At 40.0% G+C, this 25720-nt stretch overlaps 1 protein-coding gene across 3 annotated transcripts in view; it reads right to left on the minus strand.

Moving 5' to 3' along the window:
* Positions 1–9466: 9466 nt before the first annotated feature.
* The window catches only part of LOC121440948 (ATP-binding cassette sub-family G member 3-like), a 67481-nt gene continuing 51227 nt past the window's right edge, over positions 9467–25720 (minus strand). The window contains exons 13-16 of one of the 3 annotated variants that reach the window (XM_041642017.1): positions 23269–23333; positions 13359–13448; positions 12498–12583; positions 9467–10209 (exon numbers count right to left, since the gene is read on the minus strand). In XM_041642017.1, coding sequence (XP_041497951.1) covers positions 10023–10209; positions 12498–12583; positions 13359–13448; positions 23269–23333 — 428 coding nt within the window. In that variant the 3' untranslated portion in view covers positions 9467–10022. Of the gene's footprint in view, positions 10210–12497; positions 12584–13358; positions 13449–23268; positions 23424–25720 lie in introns of all 3 variants that reach the window. The other 2 variants (XM_041642016.1, XM_041642015.1) reach the window with 2 other exon arrangements.

The raw sequence follows: 25720 nt of genomic DNA on the forward strand, positions 1-25720 counted from the left end.
CCTGAGGAGAAGCAGCCAACTGCAACCCCACCATGGAGAATCCAGCGCACCCAAAACCCGTTAAAACTAAGACTCACCTGTGGGGCCCCTTGACTACTCTCTGGGCCCTGCTAGGACTGGTAGGGGCAACCCTAGGGGGGAGCCCACACCAGACATACTCCTTAAAATGGCAAGTCCTGTCCCCAAATGGAGAGATTGTTTGGGAAATTCAGAGCAACCATGCACTTAACACTTGGTGGCCTACTCTCACACCCGATTTTTGCCAGTTAGCTGCAGGATCAAATGACTGGGACCCCTAATTATCATCTTCCTAATCTTACTCTTTGGACCCTGCATCCTTAACCGGGTGGTCCGATTCATAAAAGACAGATTATCAGTCATACAGGCTCTGGTGTTAACTCAACAGTATCACCAGCTTAGGCAATTTGACCTAGAGATTCCCGAGTCCACTTAAAGCAATTGAATGGAAGATTCCATTCAAAGTCATAAGAGACATGGGGGAATGAAAGACTCCCGTTCAGCTTGCTAAGCAGCTTAGCACCAGATGAAAGACCCCCCGCCCAGCTTGTTAAACAATTTAGCACCGGTAGCGCCATTTTACAAGGCTTGTACTGAATATTCAGGGTTTGAACAAAGGGCAGTTTAGAAGCTGCCAAAACGAGATAGAGACACCTGTGGCTGGGCCGGGGGAGGAACGGGGAATACCGAGAAAGACACCCTGTCTAGCCTAGATAAGAGCCAAGGCAGCCCATATCTGAATTTTCGGGAACCTTGTCCCGACCTAAACTTGGCCACATTCAAACTAACCAATGAAAACCCTGTAACTACGCTTCTCGCTTCTGTGCCACGCTTTTTGCTCCCCAAAACATATATAAACCCATTACCCCGACCTGGGGGCGCACAAGTCCTCCCAGAGACTTTGTCGCCCCAGGTACCTGTGTATCTGAATAAACCTCTTGCTGTTTGCATCCGTACAAGTGGTCTCACTGTTCCTTGGGAAGGGTCTCCCCAGAGGAAAGACACTCTTGGAGGGTCTTTCACAAGGACTTTTGCTCCCTCCCATCCTGCTATGTCAGCTTTCTCCTTGATTTTAGAGCAAGGCCACTGTTCCTGAGTTAGACCTTCTTTATCGGCCCATACCAAGAGGCTGGCTGGCTGGGCTGAGCCGAGTGTCCTTGTGCTCTGAATCTTTCGAGTGGGAGAGGGGAAGGCCACTACTTTCCTGGGAAAACATTCTTCTAGGAAATTTCTTATCGCCCCTTTGAGAATAAGGGGTGAGGGCCCTACAGAAAAAGGTCATGGTCAGTCAGACATCTATTGAAGAGTGTTCAACTAGCTCAGATTCTGAGGAATTGGAAGTACAGTTAGAGAAACAGATCTAGGAGCTGCAACACAAATTGCATCGCTGCTGAGTCTACTGAAGAGTTTCCCGGGAGTTGGGCCAGGAGCAGGAAGAGCTGGGTTGTAAGAGGGTATTGCCTTTCGCACCTCCTGCTTGTAAGGAAGCCAATGAGGACAAGGATCGGCAGAAGGAGGTTACTGTTAGTCAAATTCCAAGTAATGACAGCTCAGAAAATAAAAGTGCTGAGAGTGAGGGTTCTGTGAAAGAGCAGCTCGAAAGAGTGATCAAAGATCTTTGGAGCTGGCTATGCCAGTGCCAGGACAGCTGTAAACCCTCCGTAAAATCTGTTAAGAGGAAAGTCATACCCTCTGCTCCGACAGCAAATAAAAGTGATCCTAAAGGAACTTACAGAGTTATTGGCAAGGATGCCCCTGGAAAGGGGGTGCTTTTTCAGTGTCTGGCTGCAGCAGTCAAGGTTCAAGCTTATCCAGTCATTGAGATGCCTGACCGGAATAATCCTGGGCAGGTTGCCCTGACATTTAAGAAAGAAACAACTAGAGGACCTAGTGACTGGCAACAGCTTTGCAGAGCTTTTCTGTCTGGTGGAAATTATCCCCTGTGGCATGGGGACTATCAAGAGCAATGTATCCAGGTTGACAGGGCTGGCTGCACAGATAGTGTATGTACACATAGCTGCCTATGCTGTTCGGGCTTGGAAGGCATTGCCCAACAGGGCCACAGGAAAACAACTTTTTCAGGTACTACAGGGCCTTCTGAACATTTTTAGGATTTTGTTTCCCATTTACTGCAATTAGCAAGCAAAATTTTGTGGGATGCGGATCAAGCTCTGCTTGTGATTAAACACGTGGCTTTTAAAAATGCAAATAAGTATTACAAGGAGGAACAGCTTTTTAAAACCTTTGCCAATCTACAGAGTTGGTTACCTGCTGCTCGATTAATACTAGCCCCTAAAAGGATGCAAAAGATACATAAATTAAATCAAGCTGACTTTAAATTATTAAAGTTGTAGTTCGATGTTGCTGTGTCAGAGCAGCTAGATGTCTGTATTCTTTCTGGCTGGTGGTTTTCCGCAGAAGCCAGTCCCGGCATCCATGCTGCACTGGCATGGCAGATGCTGAAATGATGCTGCACTGCATCACCATGTGCTAAATAATATGAAGAATCCAGTCACATGGGAATACATTCAGAGATCTTCTAGACCTCTTTATTTCTAAGAGTTTATTTGTTAATGAAGGGGACTTGACACAATGTACATCTCATATTAGATCCCCAAACAACACATGAGTATTAACAGGAAATTGGTGGAATTTGAATATAGTATTGAGTTTAATTAACAGCAATGTCCTAATGTTACTATCAGCTTTTCCAAAGTACGTTGGCAAAATATGGGAAAGGGTCACAAAAGAGCTCTTTACACCATTTTCATATATTTCTGTCCACATGAAATTATTTGAAAATTAAACCCATTAAACCAAATGTAGTGGGGTACTCATGTAACTCATGCATGTCAGAAGGCAGAATCAGGAGGACATGGATTTCAACCAAGTTTGTCCTATGGGCATAAGAATCTGCCTCAATAAACTAAGAAAAGATGAATTGATGAAGATGTGGATGGAAAACTTGATTTCATGTTTACAAATGTTAGACAACAAAACTGAGCTGTAACAGTGCTCTGATGGCAAACAGAGATGGGTACATTGTGTCATTTCAGAAGCAACAGGTGGAGACAGAAAGTCCTGAGTACAGGGGGCATGACTACCTCACATATGTTAGTCACAACCTATTTCATAACCTAGAGTGGTGTTTGTAATGTATCTTGTTTAAGGTAAATCACCAAACTGTAGTTAATTTTTTACTTAAATAAATTTTCCATGCAGTATATTTTGATCATATTCTCTCCCATTCCCCAATTCCTACCAGATACTTCCCATCTACCTTTCCACCAAATTCTGTGATAGTTCTCTCTGCCTCAAAAAAATTAAAAAAATCAAAACAAACTAGACTAAATCAATAAGACAATAAATACTAAAACTAAATAGAAATTACATAAAACCTATAAGAATTATGTTTCGTGTTGGCCAATTAACAACATAAAACTCAAAAAGACACAATTTTCCCAGGCACGGGTCCTGCCCTGGAGTATAGTTGATATTCCCAGGGATACTTTATTGGAGAAAACTGATTTTCCTTTTTCAAGCAGATACCCATTACCGATATACCTGGGTGAGAGAGAGAGAGAGATCGCACATGTGGGCAGGCCTGCATCTTTTTGGTACCCAAGACCATGCCCAATCTGGTTCAGCCTTTCAAAGGCCATTGACTGAAAGAGGTTCCCCATCACCTCCCCCTTTTTTCTGTAAATAAGAGAGCTCCAAACCCAATACAAAACTATATACAATAAGAATAGATACCAAGTATAAAAATTAGAATTACATCCAGCATAAACAATTTTAAGCAAGAAACATACATTAAATGTTTTTATAATTATTTTAATCTTAAGGAGTTTAAGGCTTGGCTAAGTCATAAGAAGAAAGTAACTATGACTAGTTAGTCTTTAACCCCACTGAAGACCTGAGAAGAGAGATAATATTACTTGAGTAGGCAGGAATAGCAATCAAGCAGTTTTTAAAATGTGTAGTAAATGACAGAGACAACTGGATACCTGGGCAATCACCCAAAGTCTCATTTGCAGCATTGGATCAACCAACTTTGGCTAAGGCCTAGAGTAAATGACAGACCATTTTTAGAGGCAGGAAATTTTTCAAAACTGTCTTAACTTGTCTTGGTAAGGTTTGGCAGTCTTTTTTTCTGTATCCTGCTTGTCCAGTCCAGACACCATGTATTTTGTCAGTGGTTGAGGAATGAGCAGGTTTTTGCCCAAAGGCCAGTTTTGCTAGGAAGTAAGCAAGCTCCAATGGAGTGTCTTCAGTGCCCAACATTCTATTAGGAATAGATCAGTGGTGCCAGGAGCAATTGTGTCTCATGTCAACAGAGCTGTAAGTTATTTAAATGTCATATTTCATAGTTTTTGAAGTTGTTGAAGAGTATGTATTTATGTCGAATGCAATCTCTATGTATCTAAAGAACCCGATTATTCTAAATATGACAAACATGGATAACTATTAACCTATAATGTTTAATACCTATGTAGCTTTAAGACTAAGACTTCACATTAGAATATTAAACAATCTCTAAACAACTGTTCAGCAAATGAGAACAATGGCCTCAAAATGTAAACAATGTATAAGTATCTTGATCAGAGGTAAAAATGTATATTTTGATTGTTAAATTTAATAGTATGAATTATTTAAATAATTTTAGCACCCTTTGACATAGATTGAATTTTGTCTGTCGATTTAATGTTAATTTTTAATGGTATTAATTTTTTAGCTAGCTCTTTATTATTGTCTGTAAAGACTGTATCATTTTTAAAAATGTCTCATTTTTGGCTCTGTTATCAAACCATTTTTAAGGACATAATATGAAAAAATTAATTTTTAAAATCAAATAAATGTATATATAAGAAAATTGCATAAGCCTTGCAGAATACCATCCATAGTGTAGTCAAAATGGTTATTAATTTTTTGAGTGGTAATTTTGTCTGCTATTATATAACTTTTAAATTTATTAATTTATTTACTCCCTTTAGAAAATTTTAGTGAGTTGATATGTGTGTAATGATCTTTATAGGTCAGCAAGTGTCACAACTGCAGCCACGTGACAGAAACAAAGCCTTTTGTCAGTCACGAGCCACAGTATGTGCAGCCGGTGGATGTAACACAGCAGGGATCACAATGTGAAAAAAACTGGGTGGCTGGAGAGGTTGCAGTAGCGTGCTGTGGGCAAGGTTGTTTGGGTGCCCGCTGGAGGCAGGGGCAGAACGTGTGCCTGGATTTGTGATCATGGACTCATTGCCATGTTGGGCAGCCAGATGAAGAAAAATGTGCCAAATGACATAATCTAACACTAGCTCAGAATAGTGTATAATAAGAGGGTCTTTATTTAAAGGGGAACTCACAGTTCACAAAGAGGGGACAAGAATGGATTCCAACATCCAAATGCAAGAGCAGGAGAGAGAGAGAGAGAGAGAGAGAGAGAGAGAGAGAGAGGAGAGCACATGGGCTGTCATGCATGTTTTTGGTACCCAAGGACACACCTAACCTTGTCCAGCCTCTCAAAGGCCTTTGACTGATGGAGGTTTCCCATCATGCACAGATCTCTGATCCTCAATGGGAGGGGTTTTATGAAGACACTCCGTGTAGGGCTGTGTGCTACAAGTTTCCCGGTCTCTACACATGGTCCAGTTGTGAATCTCTCATACAAATTACCATCTTCTACAAGAAGAAGGTTCTCTGCTGAGAACTGAACAAGATTCTAGTCTGTAGATATAGCAATATATCATTAGGAATTACTTATGCATTGTTTCTTTAGCCAAAACATAGTAGCAGGCTTTCCTCTGACTCAGCACCTATCTAGTCTCAGGTGATGTAGGAGGGTCTTCAGTCTATGTGTTACTTTCATTGGTTAATAAAGAAACTGCCTTGACCTTTTGATAGGGCAGAATTTAGATAGGCAGAGTAGACCGAACAGAATACTGGGAGAAAGAAGACAATGAGGCAGTCGCCATGATTCTCCGACTTGAGACGGATATAGGCTAGAATCCTTCCCGGTAAGCCACCACCTCATGGTGCTACACACATTAATAGAAATGAGTTAATCAAGATGTGAGAGTTAGTCAGTAAGAGGCTAGAGCTAATGGGCCAGGCAGTGTTTAAAAGAATACAGTTTCTGTGTAATTATTTCGGGGCATAAGCTAGCCAGGCAGCTGGGAGCCAGGTGGCAGGAAAGCAGGCCTGCAGCTCCATCTACACTCAGGTTCCCTTGCCACTTAATAGGGCCAGATATAGGCTTCATTCCATGTAGGGGACTTTAATCCCAATTAAAAAAAATAGTTGGTAAGGTGGCTCCCATGACATTTGTACCAGAATATCTTACAAGCGTATTACTGATGGAGGTCACAGAGTTTATAACTAGGTGATACTAAATGCTCTTCTCCTGTAGGAGGAACAAAGAATCTCCCAGCATCATGAATGCAAGCAATAGGGATGAAGCCTCTAATTGCATCCCTGCTTGATTTCTCTGTGCTCAATGACATAAGTAGCTGGGGTCTTCAGTAATAGAGTTCTACTATCAGATTATGGTGACAATCAATAGTATTGGCAATAATCTATGATGTTTGGAGAGATCTATAGGAACTCCTTTGGCCATTGAATCAACATAATATAATCCATTCCTGCCATTCAAGATTTACTTGGTGACATGAGATGTCAGAGAATTAATTCCTCTATTATATGGTGACTCCATTATTGTTCCCATTATTATTTCTTTCATATATACATATTTTAGGATGCTTATACAATAGTAGATTTCCAATTAGGTGTTCAAATGGCCTTTAGTATAATTGCCCCTTTTATTCCTCCTCTACCTTGCCCATTCACTCCCTTCCACTTAAACCAATTCTAGTTTTCCATTTATCTCTTTTTAGCATTATACTCTTATTTCTCCTTCCTTGGAAGATCCTCTTGTCCTACCTGGTCCCTTTTTAGCTGCCTAACCTCTATGGTTATTCAGATTGAAGCACATGTGTCTAAAGTTTAAAAAACCAGCATCACATATAAGATAAAACAGTCTTTTGGGGGCCACACTCAGAATAAGTTCTTGTAGATGCGTTGATTTTCTTGAAAATTCCATAATTCATTTTTTCTAAACAGATGAATAGTGTCCCATCCTGTAAATGTGCCACATTTTCAGTATCCATTTGTCAGTTGATGGACATCAAAGTTGTTCCCAATTTCTGGCTCTAATGAACAGAGCAACAATGAATATAGATGACAAAATACCTCTGTAGTAATACGTAGAGTCCTTTGGATCTATAGCCAAGAGTTCTCTAGTTGGATCTTGTAGTAGAACAGTTTTCAGTGTTTTAATAGGGCATTCTGGAGGTGGCATTCTGTCTTGGTTGACCATGTTTCTATTTTCTGCACTTGGATCTAAGAATCTGGAGTTATGATATTTGAAGTGTTTCCTGCTATACATATCTGGTCTTGGCTTTGTTGGTGGGTGTTCTTTTTTGGTTTCTGTGTCCCACTCTGCCCCTGGCTATGAGTGGCAGCTGTGTTGTCCCTAAGTTCCAGACCATTGTGAGAATTGTGAGGTCCCTGGTAAAGAGCTATTCTGAAAGTCAGCAAATACTCACAGAGGAATAGAAGAGCTTGGCTGGAAGGAAATACTCTAGGGTGGCAGGAAAGAGCTGCCTTCTCTGAGTCATTGACAAAAACCCAAGTCCCGAGAAGATGGACACATACAGTGTGTGTGTGTGTGGTGACTCATGTAGACAGGCTGCAGTAGGACTGAGTGTAAGTCTAGAGAGACCAGAATGGAGGACAAAAAGGAGGATGAAGATCTCTACCTGAGTACTAGCCTAGTGTGATAGAAAGAGTCTGTGGGTCAACATAATCAGAAAAGAATGCAAATAGGATAGAAGGGATAGAAGGAACACTGAATGGGGCAACAGAAAGAGCTAGGGGCACACCAAGTCTACACCAAGAGCCACACTGGACCTTTTTTTATATTGTGCATCACTTTTTAAAGATATTTAAAAACATCAATATTGATGATGAGTACTATCCTGTTACGGAAAAAGACTTAATAAAAAAGTTATGAATATAAATTATAGACACCCAGGAAAATAGATATCTGGGAATGTGTAGATGCAGCAGCTACTATATGATAGTCTATAATCTCTAGGGCTTCAAAGGATCTTAAAGACTAACAGAGAAGGAGTGGGCAAGTATCCCAAGAGGCAGTTTCTACAGATACTGCTGTACAAGGCAGGGTCCCAACATCTTTGTCTCTGCAATGTTCCTTGGGAGAGCCTCTTACCTAATTCTATACCACTGAGTTAACTCATATCTGAAACTAACCCATTTCTGTTAATCTGTGTATCACCATGTGACTGTGGCTTACCAGCTAAAGTTCTGGCGTCCATCTCTGGTGGAGCTTCATGGATTCTCTCTGACTTCGCCCTTCTTTCTCCAAGAATTCAGTTTAGTTTTCCCTGCCTACCTCTACTCTTTTGCCCTAACAGGGCAAGCCAGTTTTCTTTATTACCCAATCATATTCACAGCATACAAAGGGGAATCTCATTTCTTCATACTGCAAATTTAGTCAAAGGCCCCCATCAAGACGGAGCTATTACATCACGGCAGAGTAGTATCCATCTGTCCTAGCTGTATTATGCTAAGTTGACACAAACTAGGGTCATCAGAAAAGGAATCTTAATCAACAAAATGCCTCTATAAGATCCAATTGTAAGGCATTTTCCCATTGATGTTCAATGCAGAGGACCCAGCAACTGTGGGTGTGGCTACCCCTGGGCTGTTGGTCCTGGCTTCTATAAGAAAGATTCTGAAAGAGGAATGTAAAGAACCAGTAAGCAGTACCCTTCCATGGCCTCTGCATCAGCTCCTGCCTCCAGGTTCCTGCCATTTTAGGTCCTGCCCTGACTTTCTGTGGTGATGAATGGTGATATGGAAGTGTAAGACAAATAAACCCTTGCCTCCCCAAGTTGATTTTTGGTCATAGTGTTTCATTAAAGCAATAGAAACTCTAACTAAGACACCATCCACAAATCTTATTCAATGAGCTCATCAAAGGTGTTTTTATGGTCATTCGTTTAGTGTGGTCTTTTGTTTGATTTGGTTTTGGTTTGAAGTTGTGTCTTTTTAGCCTTGGGGAGCCTGAAACAGACTGTATACCTGAGGATGACTTTGACCTCTGGATCTTTCCACTTCTCAAGAGAAGACACTGTAAGAATGCATCACCACACCAAGTTCACTGATATTTTTAACCTTAGAAATAACATGGGTTTTTATAACATATTTTTGAACCAAGCTTTTAAAACAGAATCAATACATTTTTATAGACCAGATAATGGCCGATGATGAATTCATTTGGTGGATGATAGTTTATGTTCTCACTGCAAAGATGAAAGTGTAAAAATGTAAACAATGTAAGGTTTTCTAGGATAAATTCTCTATTCCTAGGTAAAACAAATTTGATTGGCTACCTCTCATGATAATTATCAATGAGATGAACTAACATGCAATATTTAATAACATTATCATGGTGCTTAGATTCTCTTAATTATAATTTAGTATGTTACTATTTTGTGAACTTAAAAAATAATCACTGCTGATTTACAGTATAACAGAAACCAAACAGGAAAAAGTCTTCATTAGATACTATACATAAGAAGTTCCTTTTTATATTTGTAATTTTTATTTTTAAAAATTTGACAATTTCATATAGGTACATTATGCACTTCAGCCAATCTTACTCCCTCCTACCTTTCTTTTTTCCCTTCCAACCCTTCCAAATACCCTCTTTACAAGTCTGTTTCCCACATTCATAACTCTGGGTTTTGTCTTATGACCCACAGAGTTTAATCAGTAATGTCTGTGTGAATATCTACTGGAGCCTAACTGCCTCTCCTCTGAGTATACACATGAAATCAATGGTTGCCTCTCTCCAATAACCTACCAGTAACCATTAATTTTACTGAGTTTACAGAAAAAAACAAAGTTTTTAGTTGTTGTTTTTAAGGATAATTCATAGAAAATGGAAGTGTAATTTTAAAATGTCTCTTTTTCTTAAGAACTAATAATTGTACAAAGATAATTGATAAGAGTATAGTCATTATACAAGCTAAGGCCACGATATTCTCCCAGAATCCCCATGAAGAGAGACTGATGCTCCGCATTGTCAAGAATTCTTCTCCAGTACATCTGTAAGTAAACATATAAAAATATGTCAAAGTTTATCATACATTCACTGTTACATGATTTTAAAAACCCATAGTTTTAACATATCATTAACAGTTTCTTCTTTATATTTAATTGGCAGTAGAATGATGTACTTACAATTTTGTTATATATTATGCCAATTTAAACTACTTGAATCAGGTCCCTTAGTTATTATCCAAAACCATCCAAAGAAGCATAGCTGTCACATCTATTTAAAAGCAGTGGAAGCAGGCTTAGTAAACATAGCCATGTCATTCATTTCTAAATCTACAATGCTGCTCTCTCCTCAAAGGGCAAAGGCATGGATGAAGTACTTGGTTCCCATTAAGCAGAAAACCTCAGGTATATAACAACACACAGATGCTTTAAGAGATCAAAGTTTTGTGCACACAGTCAGGCAAAAGAACACAGCATCAAATTGTAGACCAAGTACCAGAAGGGAAGAAGGGTTTCAGACAGAAGTAAGTTGATTTCTGTCAGCTTCTGAATAAGAGAATAGTGGCAATAATGGATGTTCAGCTATGGAACATCCCCAGGAGCCCAGGACTTCAGACAGAGGCTGGGTAGCAGATGGAGCACAGCAGGTTGCAAGGCCCTGGACACAGGTTCGAAAAGCAGCTGCTTTTTAGTGAATTTAGTGAAATGTGTGTTTTTCATTGCAGGACAAGTCTTCTGATAAAACATTTAAACACACATACACAGAGACAGAGACATCACCCTTTGATTTCCTGAAGTCCTCTAGAGTGTGAGGCAGAAGTAAGATCCTGAATGCTGGCAGGACCTTCTGGTCTGTAGGGTTAAGCCAGCCCCTTAGGGGGCGGGCTTGCCTAGGGCGAATGTTTACTTATAAATCAGGCATGCCCCTTCTGCTTCCTGTGCTCTGCAGGAACCTTGGTCCTGTAAGTCTATTTCTTCATTAAAGCTGTATATATTCTTTACAATCTGCCTGCATTCATTTATGCCGCTACATTTTTGGTGCCCAATGTGGGGCTTTGCGGATACCCGCCCCGAATTGGAGGCACCCCCCCCTCAGGAGGTCTCTCTTTTCACGCAGATTGTACCCTCTCAGCACTGCTCCTAGAAGCAGCTGAGATTCTGAGTCACTGGAAATCTACAGCGACTCAATTTTTCCTGGTGCCTGATAGAAAGTTGGCAAACAGGACAGGAGACTTAGCCCCGGCGGTTTGGATTTGGCCCCGCACCACGAGTCTGTGTGCCCCGCCCTGCCCGACAGTGGTACAAGTGCCTCTGTAACAGCATGATCAGTACACAGCACTTCTCTGTTCCTTTCCTGCCACCATCACGTGACCCGAGCACCAATGTAGCAGCGTAAATGAATGCAGGCAGATTGTAAAGAATATATACAGCTTTAATGAAGAAATAGACTTACAGGACCAAGGTTCCCACGGAGCACAGGAAGCGCAAGGGGCGCGCAGGCTCCCACACGCCCCATTTATAAGTAAACATTCACCCGAGGCAAGCTGGCTGGCTTAACCCTACACTGGTCCTTGCTGTCCTCACATTCTTGGGCTCTGTTCAAAGGAACCCTAATCTAACCATGTGGAAACTATATGCCTTTGTAAACTATCAGAACTGATGTGGGAAGTTCATTTGTCAATCTGTTGTTTCATTGGTTAATCAATAAAGAAAACTGCTTGGCCTGATAGGTCAGAAAATTAGGTCGGTGGAGTAGACAGAACAGAATGCTGGGAGGAAGAGGAAGTGAGGCAATTGCCATGCCTCTCCTCTCTGGGTCAGATGCGATGAAGCTCCAGCCGAGATGGATGTACACTAGAATTTTCCTGGTAAGACACCACCTCGTGGTGCTACACAGATTACTAAATATGGGTTAAGCAAGAGTTAGCCAAGAAGAGGATAGATATAATGAGCCAGGCAGTGTTTAAATGAATACAGTTTCTGTGTTGTTATTTTGGGGCATAAGGTAGCCAGGCAGCTGGGAACCGGGTGGCAGGAATGCAGCCCGCTGCTCCTTCTACACAGAAGAGACTAAGTCAAATTCAAATATTCTGAATCAAGGAACTCAAAACCACAATCAACACACCAAAACGATTTTAAAGGTCCCACAAACCCTTTCTGCACATTATCTACACATGGAACACTAGGATGGAAACACAGGCACCTGTGCATTGATTTACAATGACTCACTCTGGGGAATGGGTAGAGGACAGAGTAAATCCTGAAAGGATGGGTTTCCCCTCTAAGCTGAGGAGCATTCTGTGTCCCCATTGTGACACTGAACTCAAGCTTACATTACAAAGTTATAACATCTATTGATTTCTTCTATTTTGTTTTCTGGACAGAAGTTTTGTCCCATGAGTTCATTGTGCAGCAAAGCCTGTAACACAAACAAGAACAGGGAAAGGCAAACAGATTAATATTTCCATAAGTATCCATGGAATGTTTCCAGCTTTAATGCCAAGTTCAATTTTGACAGTAATTTCCAAAAAATATTTTTTTTTTGGTTTTTCTAGACAGGGTTTCTCTGTGGTTTCCCAAAAAGTTCAGTCTGTCTAGCAAAGCAATCCCGTCCCCATACTCAGGAATTTTAGGATTGAAATGATGGGGTTTTCCAACTACTAAGAGGTGGACTCTGTAACTAGACTACTCCAGGATCCCCCCTCTCTACCAAGTCCATAACCCCGTAAACACTGTAATTAAAACAATAATACTGAATTATAGCAACAATATAGTCTTGTTTGTTTTCATTGAAACAAGTTGTGAAGGCCAATATGGCTCTGGAATCACATGGTTTCTGTTTCTTTTATTATCTGATATAAACTATATATCTTAGTCCCTGATCCTTTAATTATTTCCTTATTGAGCAGCACCTCAACTGTAAGCTTTTTATTGTATCATCTGCCTCTCCCCTTTACTCTGTCATTTTTCTCACCCTTTATTTCCCTCAGATAACACATGACCAGGGGAAAACCCAAGATGACTCACTGGCCTTTGCCTAAAACCAACAGGAAATCTCTCATCTTTTGGTCCTAAAAGGAAACCCCTGGGCAGTAGCTGGCTAAAGATTACAGCTGGGGAAAGGACTTGGTTTGGAATCATTTCAGTTGCTACAGTTGGAGAACCCAAATACAGTGATAGACAGGACAACTTACTGTAAATCCATAATGCAGAATGCTCAAGGAGTAAAGCCAGGAGAGGTCGTGCATGAAGGATATGGAATATAGTGACAGACCTGTAATAAACTACAAAGAGCAAACCACACATTAGAACCAGTCCAGTGAGTTAGAGATCTAGACAAGATCCTTCCTATTCTAAACCCCTTCATCCTTCAGACCACTTCTGCTCAGATCAGCTTTTTACAACATTCTTTCAGTTAACTATAAACAGAATTCTTCACTCTTTGCAAAGCCAAGGCTCTTTGTGGTTTCAAAATGGAGGACCTGCCACCCCTCTCTGTATGAGTCAAACATGTGCTTGAGATGTTTATCTTTAAAAGGGCTTGCAATCTATCCACAATCTATTCAGTGGTCTAGGACAGCCATTGTGGGTGGTATCATCCGTGGTCTGCTGGTCCCACATTCTATAAGAAAGCAGTCTGATCAAGCTTATAAGCAGCACCACCATGGTCTCTGCATCAGCTCCTGCCTCCAAGTTCCTGCCAGTTTGAGTTATGATTCTGACTTCCTTCAATGATGAACAGTGATATAGAAATGTAAGTCAAATAAACCCTTTTCTCCCCAACTTTCTTTTTGGTCATGGTGTTTCATCACAGCAACAGAAACCCTAAATAGGACAAACACTGAACATCATATACCCACTTTTAATTTCAAGGATCAATAAGTCCTGTTACGTATAAGAGTTTTGACTTTCCCTTTGTGACTTTAGAAGTAATTTTGGATTCATTTAAAATACCACCTTAAGACAACTTCAAGCCTAGAATAGATAAACCACACAATGTGGTAAAAAGCAGAAGAAAGAGTGCCCAATCCCCCATTTAAAAACAATACCAAACCACAGAACCACACGGAAATGGCATAAGGCACTGATGGGGCTGAACAAGGAACAGCTCTGAAGTTCACATAAAACTTGTTCTGTCCACTCTTAAGTACAGTAGCATTGCAAAACAATGACTGTGTGCATGCATTCAGACTGCTCCTGACCAAACGATTCTACAGAAAATACATTTGTCTTCATAACTAGATTTTAAAGTCCAATAAAAAACTTCATAATATAATATAATTATTATATGATACACATTAATAATTTATATAATAACAAGCTGTCTTAGTTCTTTTTTGTGGCTGTGATAAAACACCATGGCAAACAGATAAAAGTCAGTTTTTTCAACTACACATTTCAAACACAATGGGATCAAAATGAGGGAATTGGCCTCATTCACAATAAACTCAAAAGGGGGAAAGGGGAGAAATATATTGCCATAAATAAACAAATAAAACACTTGTACAAGAGAAAATTTAAGACATGGATAAAAAATTGAATATACAAGAAGATAGACCTCTATGCTAATAGATTCATAGAATAAATAGGAAAATGTCCATCCTACCTAAAGCAACAAATAGATTCAATGCAATCCTCTTCAAAATGTCAGTATGGTTTACAGAAATTGAAAAGACAATACTACATTTCACAAGGAAATAATAAAGACCCAGATTAGGTGAACAATTCTAAACATCAACAATACACCTGACAGAGGTAACATCATCCATTGGAGCTATCACTACCCATTGATGAGAGAATCCATCCCCTGTAGTGTGAGGAATAACTCATCCTCTCTACTGATAAGAGGTGTTCAGTGGGCCTGCCTGTACATCTGGAAACAAGAAGAAAGACTCTGGCAAACTTTACCAATCCATGTGTCCTTCTCACATACAGAAGGCAATATGCCATTTTCTCTGATAGACAGCGTCCCACTCAAAGGAAAGGGATCCTTAAACCTGAGGATGTCCTGCCACACAGATGGAGCATCACTCCTTGGGCACATGCACTGTACAGTTTACCCAAGTATTCAGCTGTCTATTTCAGTTGTATAAGCACATTTAGCAAAGGTAAAAGCAGAGTGAATGCTACCAACTCCATGTCTCTTAGGTTATGAGGGATTGTTAGAGTCCTTTTGGGAATGAATTTTAAAGGCTACCTGAATGATCCAAAGGGGATAATTTGGGGCACATGTACTTGTTCATCAGAGAAAGGTTTCTGGTTTTTGTTTGTTTATATGTATATTTTGTTTCCTAGCTAAGGTTAAGACTAGACACTCATCAAAATGAACTGTTAGAAAAAATGTTTTTGTTACATTAATAAGTTTTTATTATCATGTAAAATAATAAACAAGACTTTTAAATGTTCATTTTAAAGGTTTTCTTTGAACTAAGATTGTTCATTTCCCTGGGACAATAATATCAGCAGCCTTTCCCTTGGCTGGAACGTGACCCACCTCCTTAACCTTCTGAACTGTGTTCTCAGTTAACATCACAGCAAGTGGGCCTCCCAGTTCCTTTTCAACTTGTTTTCTGTTTTGTTTTGGTTTTTGACATTTCAGTAGTATTTGGTCCCCAAGCAGGAAAACCATGGACTGTAAATTTTAGCAGACGATTCTGGGTGAAAACTTTGTAACCCAAGAGAAAGCAAAGTGGAGGAGAGATCCTCGACACAGCTAATGAGAAATTGATTTTAGTTTCCTTGGTGGGAAATCCACTGGACTCCCAAAGATAGGAGACATGTAATGTTCATGTCCCTCCACCTGAGGAGGTGGTGGATTCCTACCAGTGCATATTTAAATGTTTGTTTGTTTGTTTGTTTCAGTTTCTTTGTCTCTTTGATATTTTAGAAGTTCATCTGGATTCCTTCAAAGGGGTTCAGTTCAGATCTCCCATGTGGGTTATTAATTATATCCATACCTCTTTTTTTTTCTTTTGGCAAGTTCATTAACACTCATACCTGATTAACACCACCTGTGTAGACTCCAGCTAAATTTGGTTTCTACTCGTGTGATAATGGACAAAAGGGTTTATTTGGCTTTCCCATCGTGACCACAGTCTATCATTAAGAGAAGTCAACGTGGAAACTCAAGGGAGGATTCTGGAGGCAGGAGCTGGAGCAGAGACCATGGAAGAATGGTGCCTAATGACTTACTCATCATGGCTTCTACAGCCTGGATGACCTTCCCACTGTAATGTTGTCCACAGTGGGCTGGGACTTCCCACATCAATCATTAATAAAAAAAACACTTCCTCCCTAGACTTGCCAAAAGTGAATCTGATGAAATCTTTTCTCAACAGAGGTTGGTTTTGTTTTGTTTTGCTTGAAACAAGATTTCTCTCTGCATCTCTAGCTGTCCCATAGACCAGGCTGGCTGTAGGCATGTGCCAGCACTCCTGAAGAGGTTTCCTCTCCATTGTGACCAAGACTTATGACAACATGAAAAGAAAACTAACCAACACAACTCCCACATAATTATGAATTCTGTTTTCCATTGCATATAGCCTGACCCCCAAGAATTTATTGTAATATATAGGCTGGTCAGTGTGTGCCTCTCCATAACTACATGACCTCCCTGATCAAAAAGACAGAGAATTTACCAGAGGGATCTGATAGTCTTTCATACTGTCTGAGCTAGGAAGAAAATGGCCAAAGTTCTGCCTGACCTCTCTCACCATCTGTGTCCCGTTTGCTGTAGGGTGTAAGCTCTTCTGAAAACACAGGACAGCTCTACCAGCCTTGGGACTATAACTCCATGTGACATTTAGATAAAGCTCAAACAAAGGAACACAAACAAATATAAACAAATCTTGGTTTTATTTTTTAAGGAGTTAATCTAATATTGTTAGCAAAACACAATTAACTATCTTTACTACATGTATTTTTGTTTTGGTTCTGTGATATTTGGAATTGGTTATATAAAGCTTTAGAAGCCAGTGTTCATAAATGTGAAATGACTTGGTCAATGCCTCATGATAACTCTGTTGATTTAAGTACAGGTTTGACATCGGTGTATTGACCTTTGACTCACAAATTGCCCTATCATGTATATCATCTTTAAGTCATATCTTTTATATTTCTAAAATAACTTACTTGGACCATTGAAACTTGTATAAGCTTTCTAGTTTTTTTTCCAGTCTAGCTATTTTAATCTTCATACATAAACCTTTTTTAATTAAAAATCTATCTTTACCTCCCACCACCTTTGTCATCTTTTTTTTTTTATTTTTTGAGAGAGGGTTTCTCTATGTAACCATGGCTGCCCTGGAACTCACTGCTCTGTGGACCAGTCTGGCCTTGGACTCACAGAGATCCACTTGCCTCTAACTCCTGAGTACTGGGGATAAGGGGATATTCCACCACACTCAGTCTTAACTTTACATTCTTAAAATATTTTTAAAAAAATTCTTACGTTTTAAAATTCCATGGACCATGGGTGTTTTACTATTGAAAGTAGGTATTAAATATCAACTATTTCCTTATCATCAGGGTACAGAAGAAGAGTAAAGAGAAATCTTTTATATCTATGACATTAATATGCTAGTTTAGAATTTGATTTTGTGTTGCTGTTCAAATATGTTGGTGAGTTTAATTACCTCAGTAAGAAATCTGTCAGCTGCAGGAAAAGGGTGCAATTATTTTTTCACATTTGAAACATGCTGGAAGCCATAAGGACGGTGCTGGAATGTGTGCTTTCTGTTTTAATGGTGCCCACATTTTGGCATATTATCTCATTATTTTAGAAAATGTATTAGGAACTATATTCATGGAATGAGGGTTTATTGGTTAATCATTTATTTTAATAAGCAAGAATTTGTATTGTTTGTATTTTCTAATGTGAATGAAAGAAATAGGTGAAAGAAACTTCTTTATTGTCTGTTCATAGCTTTTTGTTGACCACAGAGCTGCTGAAGAGTTCTGTAGGTTTCTGTCTGACAGTGGACAAATTTCTGAGTGTGTATTATAATCAGTGACTTTATTTCAAGACCTGGTATTCAGTGGATCCACAAGCTAGCTGGGAATCCCAGGGTTGACCTTGCTTAGTAACCATTTAGAGATAGCAAGTCTTGAGCCATGATTTTAAAGGTTTATTTTGAAAAGATTCAAGTAATTAAACAGATTTCTTTAAAGTTTTATTTTTATATTTGACAGAAATGATCGAATATGCTCTTTATATCTAAAGTTTTTCTGAAACCAAAAAAAAAGTGCTTTCAAAGTGAAAGCAAAGTTTAGTTATGGATGAGCAAGTCATTCAGCCTCAAGGAGGTAGAGGCCTGCTTCCTTTCAATGGTGTCTCAGTTCTAATTTTTTAAGTAAAGATTATATTTGTTGTGGACACAGATAAAACTTAGGATCCAAAGAACCCCCCCATAGCAAAAGCAGACATGTAAACCAAGGCAGAAAGGCTGGCAAGCAACAGGAGCAACATCATTAGGAAGAGCTGTTGTTCTAGGCAGCCTACTCCAAAAAAGTACCAATCTGTCTCACAATGTAAGGAAACTTGCTCAAGACAGTTGAATATCATATCCCATATACCTTTGAAATTTCCAGCCATATATTCGCCAGGATAGATTTATTCTGTTGTGTACACCCCCCTAAATATGTAACCACATATGAGAAGTGAAAAGGGAGAGGTCACACAAACTTTGTCCATCTTATTTTTATGGACACATTCAATCGTCTTTAACCCTCCACCAATGCACTAGAGTCACTGTAGAACTGCATTTCATTTTTAAACCTTCTATAACAATGCTCAGGCAGTTCTGGGCTCCAAGGTGACTAAGTTTCCCTTAGAAGGACCAGAACCAACAATGGGCAGAGCTCCTGGAAATGGTCATGGGCCTTGCTGTTTCTGCTGTGCTTTGTGGTCCTTGCTCTGGGATGGCTGATGTGGGAGTCTTCTGTTTTGTGTTGATTTCATTAGTTAAATAAAGAAACTGCCTTGGCCCTTTAATAGGAAAGAACATTAGGTAGGCAGAGTAAACAGAACAGACTGCTGGGAGAAAGAAGCCAAGTTAGGCAGTCGCCATGATTCTCCTACCCGACACAGGTTAAGATCTTTCCTGGTAAGCCACACCTCGTGGTGCTACATAGATTATTAAATATGGGTTAAAGCAATATGTGAGAATTAGCCAATAAGAGGCTAGAATTAATGGGCCAGGCAGTGTTTAAAAGAATACAATTTGTGTATTGTTATTTCAGGTAAAACTGGCCGTGTGGGAGCTGGGCTGCTCCTACTACAGATGGCAATAGAGCCAATCTCCTACAGATTATCTGTGGTGCTGTAGGAACTCCTATAGCCAGTAACCTTTAAGTTACCTGCCCACTTGGGTGTGGCCTCTTATATTATAAATGCCCACATAAAGCTCGTGTTCTCTCTTTCTTCTGGCTGTGGGATTCAGTTGCTATTTCCTATTCAAGCAGAGGACTGTGATCTGTGAGCCTACCCCTAAACAAATAATGCTTTATTATACTCAGTTCTGAGCTAGTGTGGAATTTCTTTTTATCACCGTCTTCACTATTCCACTGTCATGTTTGTCTGCTGCTCCATCCCCCTGAGAGTCCAGCTCCCCAACAATCTTGGGTGAAATTATTATTACCATACCCCAAAAGGAGTGCCCAATAATAAAAGAGACTTTTGGGTCTAAGAACAAGAATGCCAAGACTTTCTTTACAGAAACTATTCTACAATCCAAGCCAGTAGCCTTAGCAGAGTATTCTAAGTCCAATTCTGAATATGATGGGCAGAACTTCCTTCAGTTTTTCTTTGTCTGCTGTATGTAATGACTTACATCTTGACTGGCTGATATCAGTATGGGAAGTGAGATAGAACTGTTGAAATATGGGGGAGGGGAATTCCAGGAGACCTGGGATGAAGTTACAAGTATGATCAAGGACAGTGGCCTTTCCACCTGTCTGTATTCTCTTTCTTGTGGTAAATGAAATACATGGAGGTATTGGAGAGACTACTACAATGGCAGTGCCCAACCATTTGCTTTTTGATTATATTTATGACCTCATCTACAAGATGGAATACTGGTTGGTAGCCAACACACATATTATAGCAACAGCAGATGGCAACTGAGGTTCAGGCGTCAGCCCCCCAAGAGTTCAATCAAGACTTATGAGACTATAGAACCCAAAATGTCTTCTGCTTATGCTGTGCTTTCACCTTGTTGCTTCTGCTATGTATATGGTATGGGAAGTTCCCCACTGCCTGAATTATAGTGTGTTTATCTCATGATTACATCTCACTTGGAATTTATATCCATGGCTTGTCAGGAAGATTATTTCTCCTGAAACTGTATAATTTTGATGACTAAAATAATGTTTCGTAGCTAGGCCTATGGTTACACGAGGTCTGCGAGTAACACTTAGAAGGTGCTTTAAATCTCAGCTTTAATTAATGTTAACTAGGAGCCAAACTGGATCAAATCCATTTAATCTTAATGCTGAGAATTGCAGTTACAGGTTGTTTGTGTAACCATTAGGTGGTACTATCTTCAAAAAAGTTTTAGACTAGATCAGATGTCTTGCTAATAGTTTTTAAGATCAACCATCCTAGATGAGGAATGACACACAGCTGTAGGATCTGGCTCAGTTGTAAATACAAAAAGCCCAATGATTGCTAGCTGGCAAATGATGAATTCCTAGCACCTATTCCTGACCTCAATTTGTGAAAATAAATTCTGACTAATCAAGGCTACAGAAGATAACTTTACTCTGCAGCCACAAATGAGGGCTGCAGGTGTTACTGGATAATTAGAAGCTTTGCACAATCTTTACATTTGGACTGTGACCTTTTTATGACTTTTATACTGCCTGAAATTATTGGCTTAGATATAATTTGTAAAAAAAAAAAAGACAGAAGACAAAGCAACGTAGTAATTCAAGGATCAATGAGTAGGAATAAAATGAATGTAATAGCAAGAGGAGCCAACACGAGAAAATAAAGACAAGTAACCACCAAGAGTATGCATGAGTTTTTTAACTTTCCCTAAAAAAGCCCTCAGATAGAAAATGTCTATATTTTTTGATGCTGTGAGTATCTCTTTGAGCCATGCTTCAGCCTGAGACTGCTTTCCTGGGGCTGCAATAATATAAATCATGCCTGATGTTGTGGTTAGTGGGGTCATTGGTCCCAGAGGAGAATCTACTGTTATTCTTCTAAATTGACACAGTATTAAATTGACGTTGAATGAGTTGTGATATTCATAAATTAGTGCATCTCAGACCTTCAGAAAAACTTCCTTTTGCAGGAGACAGTGATTAAAACAGACTCTCCACAGGTCAACACACAGAGAAAAGAGACTACACAGGATACAGCCCTGAATGGGACATCTGGATATCACACCCTCCTGCCATGGATCAAGGATCATGATGAAAGAGAGGCTAGAGAGATTGTAAGAGCCAGAGGCAGTGGACAATTACAACAAGAGAGTGTTTTCCTGTCACAACAGGACAGTAACATATATGAATGCAGAGCAGTTGTGACAACATGGGCAACACTTGTACAAGATCAAGACAGAAAAAAAAATTCCTGTATGAAGGATAGAGCTGGCCATGAACTCCCTACCTGAGGGACTACAGGCAGTTGATGGCTGCAGGGAGGGTGAAAGCCAGTTTTCTTTTAGGGTGTGACCCCTGAGAGCCTGCCCATCCTCCAGTAGGTGGCCCTCCATAGAGGCATGTATGGGCACAGCTAAGTGGACCCAGTGGTTTACAAAATGCAGAACAAAGAATGAGACAAGGAAAGGAGAATGGCATGAGTAACAGGAAATGTAGCAGTTACTTCCCTACTGCTAAGACACAACACCATGATCAAAGCAGCTTGTGGAAAAGAGAGTTCCTTTGGCTTTGGGTTTCCAGACAGATAAGAGGCCATCTTGGAAGGGAGGCAGCAGGCAAGGAAATGGGAGAGAAAGCAAAATGCACACATCTTCATGTGACAGTGCAGAGAAGAGAGGGAAGAGGAAGGAGGACAACACTATAGACACCCACAGTACCTCTCCTGCCCAGGGACAGACTTTCCCATCAGGTCTCTACCTCCTAATGTTTCCAGAACCTCTCCAACAATGTCATCATCTTTGAAGCAAGTGTTGAAGTCCCTGAGCCTTAGGGGACATTTCTCATTCAAAATTCCACAGGGAAGGATTTAGGAGAAAGAAAATACCATGGACTTTGTTTAAACACTTTATGTGCATTTAACAATTTCTCAAACAAAAATTAATAACATATTTGTTGAAGTTTTACATTAGAGGATAGTTATACATATATGACCATATAAATAAGAATAAAACCAAATGTTTTCTTTTTCTCAATGACATGCATCTGCCATTGCCAAGCAACAGTATGCTCCTGCACTAGCAGAAAGAATGTGAACAAATACCACACATTAATTGTTCTAATTACTTGATATCCTTTTTGGAAAAATGTGGGATCTGGCTCCATTAATTGATTGATTCATTTACACTAATTGTGTAATTTATGGGCATGAAAGACTAAGACTGAGTAATCAATTACAGACAGATGAGCAGAAGTGTGCTAATTCAGGAGAATGGTTAGTACTTAGGAATCTGGAATCTTTTACTATTTCTAACAGTTTTCAGAACAAGTGAACTCTGAGATAGACTCCTCATACTGAACAATTACATTGACCATGTAATTATCCTTGGCTTTCCCACATGAGACTACTAAATAAACCAAATCACCTCTGCTATGTTAAAATAGCAGGCAAGTTTCTCACACTGGATGCAGTCTGTCCTGTTGTGGGGGATCAGCCAATCACAACACTTTCTTGAAGTTCTAATTTACTATGATTTTGTAATGTGATCCCAAGAAATGTCTGTTAAGAGCTCACTAGAAAGGCCATGCCAACCACATCATAGGACTGACATCAGAGCAGCAGACACAAAGCCTAGAAGGAAAGGCAGCTCCTTCTCTTCTACAGACTATAATAAGTTTTAGCATAAAGCCTCTCTCCCAAGTCCTGGTGTGTCAAATAGGTTAGATGTGGAAGGAGGAACACATGGAAATTTTCCTCTTATAAAAACAATTCATACTCACCACCATGAACATAAAATAGATGGCTATCAGTTGTGTTGGTACAGCTGCTGCATTATCCCCTGCTCCTATAGACAGTGGAAGGGAACTGACACAATTAGCCAACAGAATGACGGTAAATATCATAGTGAAGAAACCCTTCACATCTGTTCGTACTCCTTAGAAAGAAAAAAAAAGGGGGGGGTCAATCCAACCCACTACTGAAATCCAGGATATTGTCAGTTTTCAAATAATAGTTCAATCTCCAAGAGACTAGTAACTATTTTAGAATCACTCTACTACTCTGGGTCTCCAATTTAATTGCTTCCTTCCATGTGACTACATAAAGTCATTATACAGTTCCGTTTTAAAGATTCATTCTATTTTAATTCATGTGTACCTTTATGTGTGTCATGCTACTGTATGCCAAATATGTGCAGTTGTTTTTGGAGGCCAGAAAAGGGGATCAGATCTAGAGCTGATGATGAGGGTGCTGGGAACCAGATTTGGAGGCTGTGGGGTGGCAGCAAGTGCTCTTAACCAATGAGGCAGCTCTCCGTCCTCATCATATGACTTCATTTTTATACTTGCCATAAAACACCTTTCCATATAATACCTATTCTCTTTTATATATGATTATGATTCATTTATAAGATCCTGACATATACAGCTATAGGGAACACAACTGGTCAAAATTCTACTGTATTATCTCACAGGAGAATTACCAATAGAAATCTTTCTTGTCCTCATTCCCTTGTGTTTATTGTAATTACATTAGTGAAAAAATAGCATCAGGACTATGGGGAGATAGAACCTTATTAAGAAAATACCTCCATTAGATTGGTCTGTATGCAAGCCTATGAGGTCATTTTCTTGATGAATTTATGTGGTAGCTTTTAAACAACTGTAGATGCCATCCCTGGAGAGGTTGTCCTTTTTTCCATAAGAAATCAGGCTGAGAAAGCTATTAGGAGCAAGTCAGTAAGTAGCACTCCTCCATGGCCTCTGCTTCACTTCTTGCCTCTAGGTTTCTTCCTTGAGTTCCTGTCCTGACTTCCTTCCTTGATATACTGCAAGGTGTCTGAGGCAAGAATTAAATAACCTTGCAGTGGTTTTAATATATAGAGGAAAGGTAGGTGCCTTCAAATTTAGTTTTCCCTGTGAAGTCATCATGTAACTGCTCTGGAGGAAGGCAACAGGCCCCACAAGCTGATTTGTAAGCTTTATAGAGCTAATGTTATGAGTCATGCATAGTCCTGTGTTTCTATAATAGCCACAAAGATGCAAGTTAGAGTCTAGGAGAGCTGAATTCCTTGTCTAACTGTTTTCAGAGTACATGGTATGTGGAATGGATAAGCAGGACACAAGAAAAAAGACTGTCAAATCTTGCCAAGACTGTGTAAGATGGTTTTGAAAATATTCCTGCATCTGAAAATGGTCTGTCAGTTATGCTAGGCCTTGGCCAAAGATAGTTGCTTCAACATTGCAAAAGAGATTTTGGGTGATTGCTCAAGTAGCTAAATGTCTCCGTCATATTCTGCTCACTATGGAAGCTACTTGATTGCACTTCCTGCCTCCTCAAGTAATATTATTTCCCTTCTCAGGCCTTCTATGGGGTTGAAGATTAGATAGTTGTAGTTACCTTCCTCTTATAATTTAGTCAATCTTATTTCTGATGTAAGATTTACACTCGTAGGAATAGAATGTTTATTAAAACATTTGACGGGGCGGCGGAAGGCGCGGCCAGAACACCAGGCAGCGGAAGGCGGCCAGAGGACGCCCAGCGCAGCCAGCGGGGACCGACTGGGACAGGCTAGAACCGGCTGGGACCGGAGCAGCAGCAGAGGACACAGGCTGCTGGTGGCGGGAACCGTTCCAGCAGCAGAAGCAGGCTGCAGGGACCACGCGCAACACCAAGAACAGATCGCCCCACTACAATTAAACCAAAGAGGTAGGCCATCGGTTGGGGAGGTCCCTGGCAAAGGAGGAGCCGGGTCCTATTCCTGAAGACCCTTCTGAGGGGTGAGAGGGATCTTGGCCCCGGCAGGATCCAGGAAACAGAGCAAGGGCATTTTGTAAGAGGAGCCCCTGGCCAGCAGGGAAACCTGAACCAGTTTTAACAGACCCCTTAGATAGCATCGATAGGAGGAGATAGGCAGGCGCCAAGGAAAGAATTCACCCAATAATCTGAAAAACAACATGAAAACACCAGAACCCAATGATCTTACAACAGAAGGTCTCCAACACCCTAACACAGAAAAAGTGGAAAAAATTGACTTTCTGAAAGCAGTAGAATCCCTTAAACAACATGTGAAAAATGCCCTTATAGAAATGAATGAGAAGTATAACCAAAAATTTGAAGAAATGAGTAAATACGTACATAATACCCTGGGAAACCAAGAAAGAACGATCAAACAGGTAATGGAAACAGTTCAAGAATTGAAAACTGAAATGGAAGCAAAAAAGAAAACACAAA

The sequence above is a fragment of the Microtus oregoni genome, unplaced genomic scaffold (genome assembly GCF_018167655.1).
Source record: "Microtus oregoni isolate MIOR12 unplaced genomic scaffold, Mior012 000072F_ref0000427, whole genome shotgun sequence".
NCBI classification, from domain to species: Eukaryota; Metazoa; Chordata; class Mammalia; order Rodentia; family Cricetidae; genus Microtus; species Microtus oregoni.